At 41.9% G+C, this 15,881-nt stretch overlaps 1 protein-coding gene and 1 pseudogene across 1 annotated transcript in view; one reads left to right on the top strand and one right to left on the bottom strand.

Moving 5' to 3' along the window:
* Positions 1-15,881, bottom strand: part of Lrp2 (low density lipoprotein receptor-related protein 2) — a 159,778-nt gene that overhangs the window by 11,668 nt on the left and 132,229 nt on the right. Inside the window, exons 64-70 of the mRNA XM_013518692.1 lie at positions 13,387-13,515; positions 8,874-9,005; positions 7,454-7,585; positions 5,441-5,584; positions 3,673-3,838; positions 1,632-1,760; positions 252-472 (exon numbers count right to left, since the gene is read on the bottom strand). Of these exons, the coding sequence (XP_013374146.1) occupies positions 252-472; positions 1,632-1,760; positions 3,673-3,838; positions 5,441-5,584; positions 7,454-7,585; positions 8,874-9,005; positions 13,387-13,515 (1,053 nt within the window). The remainder of the gene's footprint in view (positions 1-251; positions 473-1,631; positions 1,761-3,672; positions 3,839-5,440; positions 5,585-7,453; positions 7,586-8,873; positions 9,006-13,386; positions 13,516-15,881) is intronic.
* On the top strand, positions 10,949-12,064 carry LOC102029808 (annotated as a pseudogene).

Genomic DNA, 15,881 nt, shown 5'->3' with positions numbered 1-15,881 from the left:
CTCTCAGTTATTTCAATATCTGCTTCTGAGAAGCATTTCTTTAAAATTATATGAAGGGGACAATAAAGATTTAGTTATTGCTGGTGGGTTTATTTGCATATAATTACACACAATTCCATAGCAGGGAGTGAAGGAGCAGCTATCTAAGAAACTATATAAATCACTTTAGCATTCTTTCTTGAGCATGGGTAAAGACACTAGAAATGTACTCATTCATTATTTAGTATGTTCAAAGCTAAATCATCTCTAACCTTCCTTTACAATGACCCTCCTATCGGTGCCATCGTATTTCATGGTTTCGATAACATCCTCCTTGGAGTCACTCCAGTAGATGCGGTCACTGTTCAAATAATCAATAGAAAGGCCGTTTGGCCAGCCCAGGTCCTTGGACGCCAGGGTGCTGCGATGTTCGCCATTCATCCAGGCAGACTCGATTTTCGGTTTCTTCCCCTGGTCAGTCCAGAACATAAGCCTGGAACAGAAGTTTTGTTCATTGCTGAGTGTCCCCCTGTGGAGCTTCCCTGCAACCCTGAGCATGACCAACACTGTAATCCATCAGCAGTTTTTCCCAGAGCCCTGGACACGAAGCGACACTGTGTATTGACTTTACCAAAGACAAGGCGCACCTCTGTGCTCCAATGACGTCACACGTGAGACACACGAAGCAAAGACGGATGTTGAGGACAAGTCAAAATTACCGGGTTAATCTTACCAGGCAAGTATTTCCCCAGTGTCAGTGCTGTGTTTCTGACTGTATAATTTAATATAGAATACAACATACTGAAAATAATAGCTCGTATGCTTTATATACTGATCTTGGCATACCTACAAAGGACCATACTGGTTCTGTCGAAAGAGGGGAAGTTTTGGGACTACTCAAAAAAATTTTTTAGAAAGAAAGTTTCAGTATGCACTGGCTAAACGAAATATCCAAAATAATGTTTTGAAATGCAGGGGAAAATGACAAAACTAATTCTCACACTGAGGAGATTTATAGATAAACTACAAATTGGACCATTTCTACAAAAATATTTACATATTTTTATGTATTTGCATATTTTAAAAATAAATGTTCAGTTACGTTCAATGAAATACAACCAAATCCCTAGCTAAATTTCAATGAATGACTTACTGTTTTGGTTCTGATTTGTTTTTTGAGATAGGATCTTACTGTGTAAGCCCAGGCTGGCCTTGAACTCACTATGGCCTCCAGGCTGGTCACAAACTCATTGCTCCTGCCTCAGCCTTCCCATGAGGGGGTTACAGACATGCACCACCACACTGGACAACAAGTTATTTTTTAAAACATCAAAATGAAAGGAAAAACAATTCTGACGAAACGTTCACTTAAAGCAAAGAATTTTAAAGTCTAGACAAAGAATTTTTGTAACCAGGAAAATTTTTAGATATGTTCTCAAGGGACTTTCTCCATAAGAAATTGTTGGACCTGTAATGCTCCCAGGGAAGACTATAATCCTTTTCAAAAGTTATGGAGTCTACTCTTAAAAAAAAAAAAAAAAATCGAAGGATGACTTCAGTACAATTAAGAAAAAATCACTACACATGTTTATAATTTTATGAGAATCCAGTGGAAAGTATCTAGAATGTTCAAGATCCCCTCAAGCACTTACCCTAGCTTGGGATTCACAACAATGGCAGCCGGCTGATCCAGCTGGGTGGTGATCAGCCACTTTCTGTACCTTCCATCAAGTCTGGCCACCTCAATCCGCTGGTTCTTGGCATCTGACCAGTAAATATGCCTGAATTCAGAGAGACAAAGTTAAACACTAGGAAGTTCACAGACTCGTCATTTCTGGGGAAGAACGGTAAAGACAAAAAAACTGGCTCTGAAGTTCTGGTGGGTGAGACAGAGCACAGAGCCCCTGTCAGGAATGCCCAAGCTCTTCAGCCATGGGGACATCTCTGGAAGAGCGAGGAATGGGAGTGTGAGGAATGCAGGGGCCTCTAGCCTGGTCAGCCAATGCAGCGAATCAACCACATTCAGTCATGGTGTGGACCCAGCTGTCTTTTATGAGACATTTTTGGAGTAGAAGTCATGGGCATTGCTGGGCTGGTCCTTTAATTCCTACTTCCCACGAGTCCATCTCCTCTGTAAAAAGCCCACTGGAATTGATAGGGAACTGGCGTGAGCTCCAGTGATGACTGGACATCACATTTCAAAGCAACAAACTCAGCAAGGCCCCCCACCCTCATTTCCACTTCTAGAGCTCCACATACCAATTATAAGCAGAAAGAGCTCTCTCAGGTTATTAATTCCTTCATTCATTAAGGCTGAGAAAGAGGTAAAGCTTCCAACAAGTCAGATCTGACACTGCACAACTGGTTTTTAGGAGGAAGAATTAACATCTAGAGTTTCAAGTTTTGGACTTCAGCAACAGTTCTCTGAGTTCCTTTTTCCTAACTGAAAGTGTGGGGGTGCATCCCCCATTAGCCTGCAGCACAGCGGAGATCTTATTAACTTCTTAGATATGTTCTCAGAGGAATTTCTCCATCAGAAATTGTTGGACCTGTAATGATCCCAGGGAAGACTATAATTCTTTTAAAAAGTTATGCAGTCCGCTCTTAAAAAAATAAAAAATAAAAAAAATTAAAAAATCGAAGGATGACTTCAGTACAATTAAGAAAAAAAATCACTACACATGTGTTTATAATCTTAGGAGAATCCAGTCGAAAGCATGGAATCCAGAACTCTGCTGGCAAATAAAGGTGTTCTTCATATCATAAAGAACCTTGCCCAAACCTTTCCATGGCACACATAGAATAATGGAAATTATTAACTTCTTCAGAGAAGCTCAAGTCTTCAAGAACACCAGACGAGTTTGGTAGAAGGCGGAAACTACAGATGGCTACACTCTGGGAGGGCAGGAGCCGCGCGGAGGCTTCCCTCGCAGGCACTTTTCCATTCTACATTCATTTTCAAGGCTACACAATTGCTTGAGCTCTTTTGTACAATTGCTTGAGTTCTCTTGTACAATTGCTTGAGCTCTTTTGCATGAAATCTCCAAGATGGGTCACTCCAATGCAAGCCTCCTCCTGGAGGAAGGAGCTGAACAACTTCTCCATGCCCATTTGCATCAATGCATCTACCTGATGAATTGCTTAGGAACCTAACCGAGGGATCATGTGGTTCTGGTTCCTAAATGAGGTAATAAGGTCAGAAAGTACCAAAAAGTCCAAAGGCACAGAACAGAGCTGACATCTCCATTAACTTCAACCCAAAGAAAAGTCAAATTTCCAATCGTCCTTCTCCAAAATAATTACAATACAGAATAATGTTTAATCTCAACTGCTTTGCTTGGAGAATGGTGAAGTTGTCTTATTTCTTCACAAAATGAACCATGTCCCACCATACTGAAAGTTAATTTTGGAATCCAGAATTCTGCTGGAAAATAAAGGTGTTCCTCATATCATAAAGAATCTTTCCCAAACCTTTCCATGGCACACACAGAATACAGGAAATGGTATAATGTATGTTACACAGGGGTCAGCAGGGATGGTTGCTGGGGCCAGGGCGAGCCAAGCACTGCTGAGCTGCACCAGGGGTGAAGCGCATCGCACCTGGGCCCGCTGAGCTCAAGCACCGCGATGAGCAGTACAGTGTTCTGGCCAGGAAGACAGAACAGGCAAGAGGGCGACGTGCATCAAAATTACCTTCCAACCCAGTCCACTGCTAATCCATCTGGCTGCATTATATAGTTCAGGCCCAGGTCAACTTCATGTGTGGGATTATTGTGGCCGGATTCAAAATTGGGGATGTAGGCACGTTTGATAGCACCAAACCTGGGGCTCTGAGCAAGCACAGTGTAATAGACGACACCTGGAGAGGAAGACACAGCCAGGTTCATGTTAGGAGCATCAAGGAAGGAAGGAGCCGGAGTCTAATCAAGTGAAGTAATGTTCTTTACTGACCTCTCTTCTTCTTCATTTTTCTTAAATTAATAATTAATTATGTCAATATGAGCAAACCTCAAAACTCATCAAATTTGAGCTAGTACGTGCAAATGCTTCAACTAATAGCTTCTTGATATTTTCTTAGCCTTCTCTATTTGAAAGTAATTCATTAAAATATATTTTGGCCATGAGCCTCCTTATCCTCATTAGGGTCAAGGTCTAGGGTCTAAATCAGAATGCATAGATAAACCGGGTCAGGCTGTTGAGAATTTAACATTATACTCAATATGAGTGGAAAAAAATGAGCCATGCAGATGAGAAGTCCTTTTTTATGTACACACTAAAGGACGGTACACAGGAGGTATTTTAAAAGCCTAGGTGACTTTCTAAGCATATATGGGGTACCACCTGTTGCTTCCTAGATATACACCATTCTTGAAAAGTTTATTTCATCTCATTATTTCATGAATATATGGAAATACAATGATAAATCTGACATTATTTATTATTATTATTATTTATTATTATTATTATTATTTTTCAAAGTATTTCACATCAACTTCAAAACAACCATCAGTGGTAGGTATGAAGAATAAGATTACCACATGCATTTTACAGACCAAAAAAAAAATGAAGATCCAGGAAACTGTTATAACTGCTTAAGGTCATAAATCTAGTAGATGAGGACACACGTTTACGCAAAGATGCTAAGTTCTCTGACTCCTATCCTACTATCACCTCCCCCAGACCACACCTAGCCACAGAGGCTCAATAATAGGCATTACTCATTTTTCTCCTTTATTCATCTATGTTTTTTGAGCACCTAAGACATACACTGTGCTAGATGTTAGGTCAAGTGCTAGGCATGTAGAGATGAATTAGATACGATCTGTCTCCCAAGAGCACGTGATTTGGGGATAGGGAGAGAAATATATGGACAGCTAGCTCTATAACTCAAGGTAGCATGTCCTTTAGTAGAAGGTACAAAATGCTACAGGCACATGTGTGGGCACCCATGAAACTGCCAGGAGGAATTACAGATGTCACAGAGAGGGTGACACTGGAACTGGGAGTTTAAAGACTCAGCAGACACTCCCCAAGTGTATAATGGCAAAGCAGAAGAGGAACTGTCTGAGCAAGGACAAGGAGGTATTAAAATACACGGAAATAGGGGAAGAATGTTCAGAGAAAACTCAGGCAAGTTGGCAGGAACCCAAGGCCACTGTAAGGCATCTAGAGCATGCTGGGTAGGAGGACCTTCCTTTTCCATTTGTGCCACAAAACCCACCCATTAAAAAATAAATTCTCTCCATGCATGCCTGTAATCCCAGCACTCAGGAGGCTGAAACAGGAGGGTAACTGTGAGTTCAAGGCCAGCCTGGGCTCCGTATCAAGACCCTGTCTCAAAAAAAAAAAAAAAAAAAAAAAAAAAAAAAAATTCCTCCAAATTCAACTCAATAAAGTTGAAAACTCCAAAACTCAATCAAGCCAATCACCATCAACAGCACATGCCGAACTTGATACTCACTTAGGCCTGTGCCCTCAGGATCCCAATCATAATCAATAGTTTGGATGTGTTCCTCGTCTTCAAGATACTCTGAGAACTTCTCAGAAGAAAGGTTATACTTTCGGATTCGAACGTTCTCAGGCAGTAGCAACAAAGGAGGGTTTCCTGGAAGAAAAAAAAAAAACACATTACTTGATCTGTTTGAGCTCTACCTGAACTTTAAAGATAGAAAGTAGGATATAAAGTGCCCAGCAGGTACCTCCTCTCCTTACAAATCATGAGGATGGCTGGGAATCAGACTGTCTCTGTTAATAAATAAAGCTGCTTATCACCTGGACTGCGAAAGCCCTGACTGTGGACATTCTTGTCCCTATTTCAGGTGGCGAGCTGATGTTTCTCTGTGGCTATTATCGTTCTTTACTACATGTCCTGAGCAGGGGTTTAGGCAAGACTGAGGCTGATATACAGAAACCTCATTTCCACTGAATTTCCCCCATTATACACTGACATTAAAACAGACAAAAAGAAATACAACACTCACAGACTCACTTTAAGTTTACCAAGAAGTTCCTTCCTTACTCCTTACTGACAGATTTTATGATTCTTCTAGCAGATAATCATCTCCATGACCCAACTTAGAGTCTAGCGAATGAGGAAAAAAACAGCTCTTTTCTTGATGTTTTAAAAAATTCTCTTTACCTAAAGCAGCTCTTTGAATGGTGACTCATCCCAAGATGCTTGTCAAGAATTTTTCAAATTTACTTACCATGTCAATCAAGTGTAATTTAAGTAACTTCTAAAAGTTCATTTTATATATTTTCTCCATCTTGATATTATATTTTATATGAATAGTCTACTTTATTTCAGTCCTCTCCTTAGTGAAAAGATTCAAACATTTTTAAATTTGCTGTTTAATTACCAGGCCAACTGTTTAAATGCCTTCACTTTAGTTTTTTGTCACTGTCAAAAGTGTTGGAGGACAACATATTTAAAGTATGCTAGTAGGCTTAGCACCCCAACTTCCATGAATATATTAAACAGCCACTTTGGCCCACTTTGGCCTTAATTTATATAATAAAAAGCTATCTTCTTATCCAGGTTTCTTACACTCCAGTACAATCTTCAAATTCATTTTTTTTCCCCTTTGGTATTTTTGAGACAGGGTCTCGCTATGCAGTTCAGGCTGTCCTGGAGCTCACTTTGTAGCCCAAGCTGGTCTGGAACTCGCAACGATCTTTCTGCCTCAGCCTCCCAAGTGCTGGGATTACAGGCGTGTGCCACCACACCTGGCCCCAATCTTTAAATTCAAAATAAAGACCTCGCCCCTTTTAGTTAGGATATGCTGATTTACATCAGATCTCTGAAATTTAGAATAAAATACCTCTCATCACTTACATCTTTTCTTTTTTTTTCTTTTTTTTGGTCTTTCCTGTCCAGCACTCATTGCTGCTTTTTATGTGGCCTGATTCTCAGATACTAACATTAACCTAAAATGTGAAACTAATGACTGAAGTTCTGAAAAACCAGACTCCTCTCTGTCTGTGCTCAGCAGCCCGTGAACACTGACGCAGGGAAACACAGCAGCAGAGCGCCCTTGATTTGCCCCAGTTCAGTGTATCTTGTGTCCATCTTGAGTCACGTGGCTTCAGGTCTTGACCTCAGTGGAGTGGGAGCCAGAAGACCTCGTCAAGCTCCTTGTGCTCTGCGACCGAGTTCTGTGGCAAGTTTCTGGAGGGTAACATCTTGGCCACTTTTTGAAGCTTTTATCAAGGGGCACAGAAGGCTAAATCCAGAATAATAAATTATGTCTGACTCTTGTGTTAATTCCTACCTATCTGTGGAAAGATTGTAGCAGTGTCTTAAACTGGCAGGGGAGGAGACAGAAGGAAGGAGAGAGGCTGGGTCGGTGTTGGAAGAGAAGTAGCCTGCAAGTGAAAACTAAGACTCTGAGAGTCAGAGGTTGTTTGCTGATAGATCACGCTCACCAGCACTGACTTCCCCAAAAGCCGGGTGATCCCAAGGCGCCCCTCATACCATCAGCCGCACACCGCTCTCCCTGGTGGGTACTCATAGACCTGAAGCCATCCGCACAGAAACATTCATAACTTCCTTTGGTATTTTGACAGTTCTGGGGACAAACTCCAAATTCCTCACATTCATTGATGTCTACAAGCAAAATAAAACCAAATACACAACATCTGTTCCTGTTCTCATCCATATGCATAAACAATGAGGACCACGAGAGCGCGGCTGAAAATAAGCAATGGTACCAGCATTCCTGGAACATTTACTAAGTTTCAGATACCGCTGCACATGCTGTGAGGTATGGACTATCACTAATGCTGCTCAGCAATGGAAGACAGTGTTTTCACTAAAGCAGTATGACTTCATGCAACAGCTGAGCAAACTTTTTTTCATGTTGGCATAAATTTTATTACACTATGTTGTTATAATTATTCTACTTTATTTTTAATTGTTGACCTCCTACTGTGCTTAATTTATAAGTTAAACTTCATTAATGGCATGTACATGTAGGAAAATACACTGTTTGGGTATAGGTTTCAGAGAAAACACATATAGAGTGTGGCACAGCACGCATGGGTTTCAGGGTCTTAAAAGTATACCCATTAGGGGGACTACTATAGGTGAGTTTATTCGTTTTTCTTTATAACACTATGAAGCTCCATTTTATACTAGAAGTAACAGACTGGTTCAGTATTTTGTAAAGAAACGTGTCTGGTAAGCATTAAACCTGGGATGTGGAACCAAGCAGTATCCATCTGAGATCTTGCTCAGAATGATACACAATCTTGCTTCCACTCAGGAAGCTGTGGCCAAACAAATATTTGCTTCAGAAAGAATCTATAGTGTTGTTACTTCGTTACTTCATATCAATTTGCTTCTGCTAACTAGCTTCAGAAACAAGAGTCACTGATTTGGATTTTCAATTGAGTTCTTAAAAGTGTAAGTAGCCAAAAGAATTCTTATAATCATCTGAGTATGACATTTGAATTAGATACAGTAAATTCACATAATGATACTAAAATCATACTCATCACTGACAATCTCACTACCTTCCAATGCCACACTCTAGGGAAACAATTTATGTCTCCTCTAAGTAGGTGTGCAATAAATACGTGTTGTCTGACATAAGATGAAGAATGCACACCTTATGTTTGTTTATATTTTTAAATTTGACTTCCAGTACTAATCCATAAGCATCCATCATCACCGATGCTTTCATCGTTCATCTCCACTGCACAGACCTTACTGAGCACAAGCCATTCCTAAGCCCTTAGCTAGGTACTGCCAAGGTAGCATGGGTGCAGAGGAGAAAAACAATTGTATTACTGAGCATTTTAACGACTGAGAACCTTAAGTTTAGACCCACTAAGGGAATGAAGTGGGGATTAACAAAAAGGAGTTGGTAGAGAACTTGGAAAATATACTCTACCTTGACAGGAGTTTCTGTCTGAAGTACCAGGTTTGTACCCAGTTCTACAGGAGCAGATAAATCCTCCTTCACTTAATTGGGTACAATTTTGTTCACATAGCTTTTCAGCACACGTTCGGTCTTTACCTATGTCTGAGAAACAAAATTCCAGCATTACAAATGAAAGGTACAAGCCGGATCAGCCACAAATGAACAGTTCAGTATTATTGTAGAAGGAGCACCTGCTTATAACCAACTGTGTGTCATCTTAAAATGACCCCTTTCCAGAACCTTGGAGAGGATGGGGGGGCATCTGCACTCTCATTTCTGGGAATGACATGAGGGCCGTTTATATAGATGTATGTGATATTAGATTACTGAGGCAATTTTCCATTTTTACAGCACTGCCCACTCACCCTCGGTACCAACTCTGGAGCCTACAACTATGAAGCCAGGGTCAACCATCACCACCTGCTCTGCTGTCTTTCACTGTATTCTAGAGAGGCAGGTAGGTAGGTAGATGTTTAAGTAAGAGGAACTGATGCAGGTTAGGACAAAACCACAAATAGAAGGAAGTTATAAAGTTGTAAGAGGACTATCATTTGCCAAACATTAACCATTTGATATATATGTCTCAAGTGTTGGCCTGGCTGGAGCAAAATGCACAGTGCTATTGTATAATTGCTGTTAGCACCATGAGTTGGTGTACATGGAAAGGAAGTTTACAACATATACGATGTACCAAGAGCTTCAGAAATATTCAGATGATCTATCCAAGCCATCTTGTTTTTGCTTTTTGTTTTTGGTACCGGGAATCAAGCCCAGGGTCTTGCACTTGCCAGACAGGTGCTGTGCCACTGAGCTAAATCCCTGGTCCATCTGGCTTTCAATTCTGTCTTTCTTATCAGTTTGCTTCTTTCATCCTTACTGTCCACCTACCTCCAAGCCTAGGTCTTACAGAGAGGCTGACAAAGGTGAGTATGCAAAAGCGGGAGGGGACAGTGGTTCTCTCTACAAGAAGTCAAGTTGCGTCTGCCTTTAAGTGAAAGCTCTCTTCACCACAGGCTCCTGACTATTTTAGTCAAAGAACCTGGAACCTCCTGGCTCAAATCCATACAATTTCCACTTCTCTGTCTGGCACAGTATACACTGATGTGGACTCGTGGTCCTTTGAGGCATAATGACTATGTCAGTTTATATAGTCTGAACAGAGTGAAGTCAGTGAGATTCACAGAAAGAAAAACATCCACAAATGCAGCATAATGATATTCAATGGACCACTGTCGTTGGAGTGCACACGGCAAACAGCAAGCCTCTGACGCAACGGGGCTCGTTTTCAGAGGATGTCTCTCTACAGTCACACTAGAACTTGTTTTCCCAATAGGTCTTACTCGGGAGCAACAGTAGGAGGGATGATAATATGATCACTGGCCTGGCGATTGTAAGCATTTCGCTATGTTTACCAAAAGATCATTTTGTACACCTCAACTTTTAAAATAGGAAACAAATCTTGGATACTTCAGTGAGCCTGTTGAGGAAGGAAGAGAAGGAATAGGAAGAAATAAAAGGAAGAAAGAGGGGGAAAAAGAAGGGAAAGAAGGAGAGAAGGAAAGAGGGAGAGGGAAGAGAAGGAGAGGGAGGAGAAAAGAAAGAAGAGGAAGGAGAAAACACAGAAAGGAAAGGGAACGGATTGGCAGTACCCAAGAACTGGCATTGTAAGTAAGAATTCTATGCCAGGTCGAATGAATAGTCCACAGCAATAAAACTGAGTTCCATATCACACATCTGCTTATTATCTGAAAGGAACCACTTCTACACCCATGTTGATGTCCATGCTACTTATTTCCTTTAAATAAGCCCTGATTTAATTAAATTCCATTCGAATAGAAAGTGTTGTAGTTGATGGTAAGCCCTTTTTGCTGGCATGGGCAACTAAAGGAGAAACCAGTGTTTGACCAAAGTCTAAACTGCAAATACTCTAAGCTCCTGGAGCTGTTCACATATCAGTCTCAGGGAGGGGCTCAGAACCCAAATGTGCCATCCAGCTTTGCAAATTCTGTCACATTCATGTTTTCAAATTTAATCAAGTTGGTCTCAAAATGGAGGTAAAACCGCCACCAAGTCGCCCCCAGCCAACTCCAGCCACCATGGTTGCCACGTGGGGTGGGGGTGGGGGAGAAGGGCCATGATCTAAAGGAACCAGAGCAGTTGAGGAAGCTGTTTATTGGTGGTCTGAGCTTTGAAACAACGGGTGATAGTTTAGGAGAACATTTTGAGAAATGGGGCACACGGTCGTGTGGTAATGACAGATCCCCAAACAGAACGCTCCAGAGGCTTTGGTTCTGTGACTTACTCTTGTGTGGAAGAGGTGGATGCAGCAGTGTGTGCTCGACCACACAAAGCTGACGGGCGTGTAATGGAGCCAAAGAGCTGTTTCTAGAGAGGATTCAGTAAAGCCTGTGCCATCTAACAGTGAAGAAAATTTTTTGCTGGCAGTATTAAAGATTCAGAAGAATATAATTTGAGAGACTATTTTGAAAAATATGGCAAGATTGAAACCGTAGAAGTTATGGAAGACAGGCAGAATGGGAAAAAGAAAGGATTTGCTTTTGTAACTTCTGATGATCATGATACAGTTGATAAAATTGTTGTTCAGAAATATCACACTGTTAATGGGCATAACAGTGAAGTGAAAAAGGCCCTTTCTAAACAAGAGATGCAGTCTGCTGGATCACAAAGAGGTCGTGGAGGTGGACCTGGCAACTTTTGGGTCATGGAGGAAACTTTGGTGGAAGAGGAGGCTATGGTGGTGGAGGAGGTGGCAGCAGAGGCAGTTATGGAGGAGGTGATGGTGGATATAATGGATTTGGAGGTGATGGTGGAAACTGTGGTGGTGGGCCTGGTTACAGTAGTAGAGGAGGGTATGATGGTGGTGGACCAGGATATGGAAACCAAAGTGGTGGATATGATGGTGGTGGAGGAGCATATGACGGTGACAAAGAAGGAGGAAATTTTGGTGGTGGTAACTATGGTGGTGGTGGGAACTATAATGATTTTGGAAATTATAGTGGACAACAGCAATCAAATTATGGAACAGAAAAGGACTACACTTCTTAGCAGGAGAGAGAGCAAGGAGTTGTCAGGAAAGCTGCAGGTTACTTTGAGACCGTCATCCCAAATGCATTAGAGGAACTGTAAAAATTTGCCACAGAAGGAACAATGATCCTTAGTCAGAAAAGTTACTGCAGCTTCAACAGGAAACCCTTCTGATCAGGACTGTCACTGCCACAGTTTGCAAAAAGTGCGGCTACTGATTAATACAAGGTAGTGTCAGTTAGATGTACATTCCTGGGGTCTTTTATCTGTTGTAGCTTTGTCGTTTTCTTTCTTTTCATTACAGCAGGTATATTGCCCTGTAAATTGTAGTAGTTGTACCAGGAATAAAAAATTAAGGCATTTTTAACTTTAAAAAATAATTTAATCAAGTCACTTTATCATATAACTTTAAGTCCCTCCTAGAAGGTGTAGGACATACTAAGCAGGCCAACTCTGGTTATTCAGAATTCAATGACTTTGGCTACTCAGGGCCCTTTGTAATTCACAAAGGGGAAACATTTCCATGAAGTTCTCTGGATGCCTTAAAAGTAAACTGAAAAAGTCTCAGAACTTGAAAGTGCATGGAGGCAAGTCTAAGGTTCCTGAAGTGTCAAAAACTCTCTTTTTTCCTAGGAGGAAACTGAGGCCTGCAGAGGTCAGGATGTGCCAGCGTAGGAACAGAGGCCAGCTCTCCTAGTCTGGTCACATCACGATCCACATCTGCCTCTGACACCCTATGTGGCCTCAAGCACACCATCACTTAAGCCTTCTGAACTTCAGCACCGGCAGATGAGAACAGCAACCTGGGCAGCTAATCAGACAGGCACAAAAAAGGACTTCAAGGGCTATTAAGGGACTACAACAGTGGGAAGGAGGAATATGTCATTCTGACATTTCCATCATGATACTGAAAGAGGACCATCCCTTGGTTATGTCCATCATCCTCTTCTAACACAAAATCTCCCTTTTACGTTAAAAATAAGTGTTCCTTCCATGTCCCCGTGGCATTCCCACCTTCATCAACTCCCCTCAGATGCGTCAAGGACAGCACATTTGGTTTAAGGTGAAAAAACATGTGCAGACGAATAAAATATGTAGCTCTAAAGTGCTACGAGGCACACCGAGAAGAGGACGTGCTCTGCAGTTAGGTAGATGAGAGTCCACATTTCAACTCAGTCTCTCAGTGACCATAGACCTGGCCAGTTTTCTTCAACTCTACCTCATCGGCTCATTTGTGGATATCTTAAAAGGGACAGTGCTACCTAACTGACAGGATAACTACAGGATGAAATGAACGAACCCATGTCCATCATCAGCACTGTATCATTGTGCTCAACGACAGGTAGTGGCTCTCGTCCGCTTTCTGTTTCTTCATGCTTCAATTGAGTGAGCCTGATTGAGTCACCACGCTGGCGTATGGAAATAAGCGTCTACTTACTGCAACCTGTTTCGTCAGAGCGGTCTCCACAGTCATCAACATCATCACAGATATAGAGCTCTGAAACGCAATGTCCATTTCTGCACTTAAACTCATGTTCTGTACAAGGCTTAGGAGTTGGTTGTCTACCTGTAATTTAAGAACAAGTTTAAGTCAAACCCTTTTTTCCTGTGAACCAGGATGCTTCCCCCTGCAGCAGAGACAATCACTGCTCACCAAGTAAATACTCACTTCTCAGTCTCCCTTGCAGGTAGGCTGGGACCATGGGACTAGTTCTACCCAATAGGCTGTGAGTTGGAAGAGACACAGGTCACCTTTGGGCTGAAGCAACTAAAAAACCCATGTGTCCTCTGTGTCTCTTAAGCTGCGGCAGCAACCTTGGCAGCCAGGCATGTCAGGTGGCAAAGCTGCCGACGGAGGCGCTGTGCAACCTGCCCTGGCCTTGCTAGTGAGGAGAAAGAAGGCTTTGTTGGGTCACATCACTAAGACTTTGGGATCTGTGGGACCTGGGCACCGGGGAGTATTAATTACCCTGAATAATACAGAGTGATGAGAGAAGTAAGGAACTTACAAAGCAAAAATCTAAAATGTCTGGCATTAGTTCAAGAGTCAGGAGGCAAGCAATGAGGAAACAGATATCGGTGGCAGAAAAGATGGAGACTTGCGTAATGCAATGACAAAGCATTTGGTAAAGCTGTCCCCTTAGGAAAATTAGAAGGTCGGTCATGTACATACTGAGCTTGACAATGTAAAGGAGGGGTTAGAAAACAGAATGTCAGCAGTGTGCACTGGGGGATATAACCTGAGTTTGGAAAGGCAGCATAAAAACTCAGGGAAGAACTGGAAGATTTATAAGCAGAAATGAAAGAAAAAGTCCACAAATTCACAGAGTGGGAAAAGGTGCATCCAGGTTCCAAAGAGAAAGAGTAAGAACCTAAAGTTTAACAGGCTTTGAGACACAAAGGCCCAGTAAAACCACAGTCCAGTTTCCTAGATGGGCTCACAGTAAATGGCAACGTGGAGGTGTAGTAGAGAAAGCAAGCAAAGAAATAAGGCAGATTTCAGATCTGTGTCTCAAAAGGAATGAGGAGCAAGGTTATTAACTTAGAACAGACTGGAAGCATGCAAGTCAAACAGAGTCCTGAGACAGCTATATGGCCAAATAATCTAAAATACTATGATTGTTCAAGACTTTAAGAAAAAAAACCAAAACCCTTGGGTGCCTAACATTCTACAAGCAATAACTGGGTTTAGAAAGCTATACAGCCCCTAACAAGGGCATATTCTCCTGTTCCCTCCTTATCTGCGGAGGAAAATGGACAAGGAAATCTGCCCAAGGGTACAGTCAGGGACAAGGAGGAGCTCCTCCTCTAGTGTGTCAGGATAAGCAAATCTACTGCACTCCCCACTCAGAGCCCTCTGCAGTATCTGCACAGGGTGGCATATAACTTACTCTCCAAGCTAGCTCAGTTTTGAGAGTCAAAGCAATGCTACTATACTAATAATTCCACCAGGACAGCAAACAAATCAGGATGGTCCTATGTCAACTTGTGGTTGTGACGAATCTCTAATTCTTTCTTTCCAAATGGAAATGTTTATTTCTACTCTGCTTGCCTGTTCTACCACTCCTGGGGGCAAGTGACCCAGATAAAACTAGACTATCAGCTTATGCCATTTCCATACCAACAGGAACCACACTTGGAATTGACAAAGTCCTGACTGTTGATTGTCTAGCATCCAGAACACCTGGTTTCAGTTACTGCGTGGGACAATACTTTTGGAGGGGTTAAAGGTGTTCTACTTTAAGGGAGAGAAAAGCATAAAGGGGCATGTAGTAGTACCAGGGTAAACTGTGATAGAGATAACATCCTGGCATTTCCCTATCTCTCTTGTATTAGATGGGGTCATGTGACTAGTTCCAACCAACGGGCTGTCAACTCCAATGACAACTGTCACTTCCAGACAGGAAAGTTAAGAACAATTCTCTCTTGTGCCGTGGCAATGCTGAAGATGATGCGTTCCTGATGGAATGATTTTCGGATAGAGGAGGGCCGCTTGACTCTGAGTGACACATAACCTTGGCTGTTGTAAGCCACTGAAACGTTGTGGTTTGCTTATTGCGGTGGGCAGGTGATTCTGTGCCAAGACACCTGCCCCCTGGGAGAGTAGAAGCCCAGTGCTCTTTTTTTCCACTCTGGCATTTGATCACATGCCATAAATGCCTTGCTCCACTTAAAAATGACATTATAAGCAGAGGGAGAAACCTGCTCAAGTTTTAAAAAGAAAGTCTCTTCTGTCTTCCCATCCTTTTGAGCAACATCTCAAATAAACACATTAACAATGTTATGGCTACAGATTCATATCTGCCAAAAAATAATAAGGGTACAAATCTGAATAAGGCTGTAGTGTCAAAACCCTCTCTGACACACAGCCTCTCCTTGGATGGGAGGCAGTGAGCATTCTAAGGCACATCATGGAAAGGCCCCTCAGTACAA

The sequence above is a fragment of the Chinchilla lanigera genome, unplaced genomic scaffold, assembly GCF_000276665.1.
Source record: "Chinchilla lanigera isolate Chin_1 unplaced genomic scaffold, ChiLan1.0 scaffold00048, whole genome shotgun sequence".
NCBI lineage: Eukaryota > Metazoa > Chordata > Mammalia > Rodentia > Chinchillidae > Chinchilla > Chinchilla lanigera.
The sequence above is the reverse complement of the archived record's forward strand: the minus strand, read 5'-3'. Positions and strand labels throughout refer to the sequence as shown.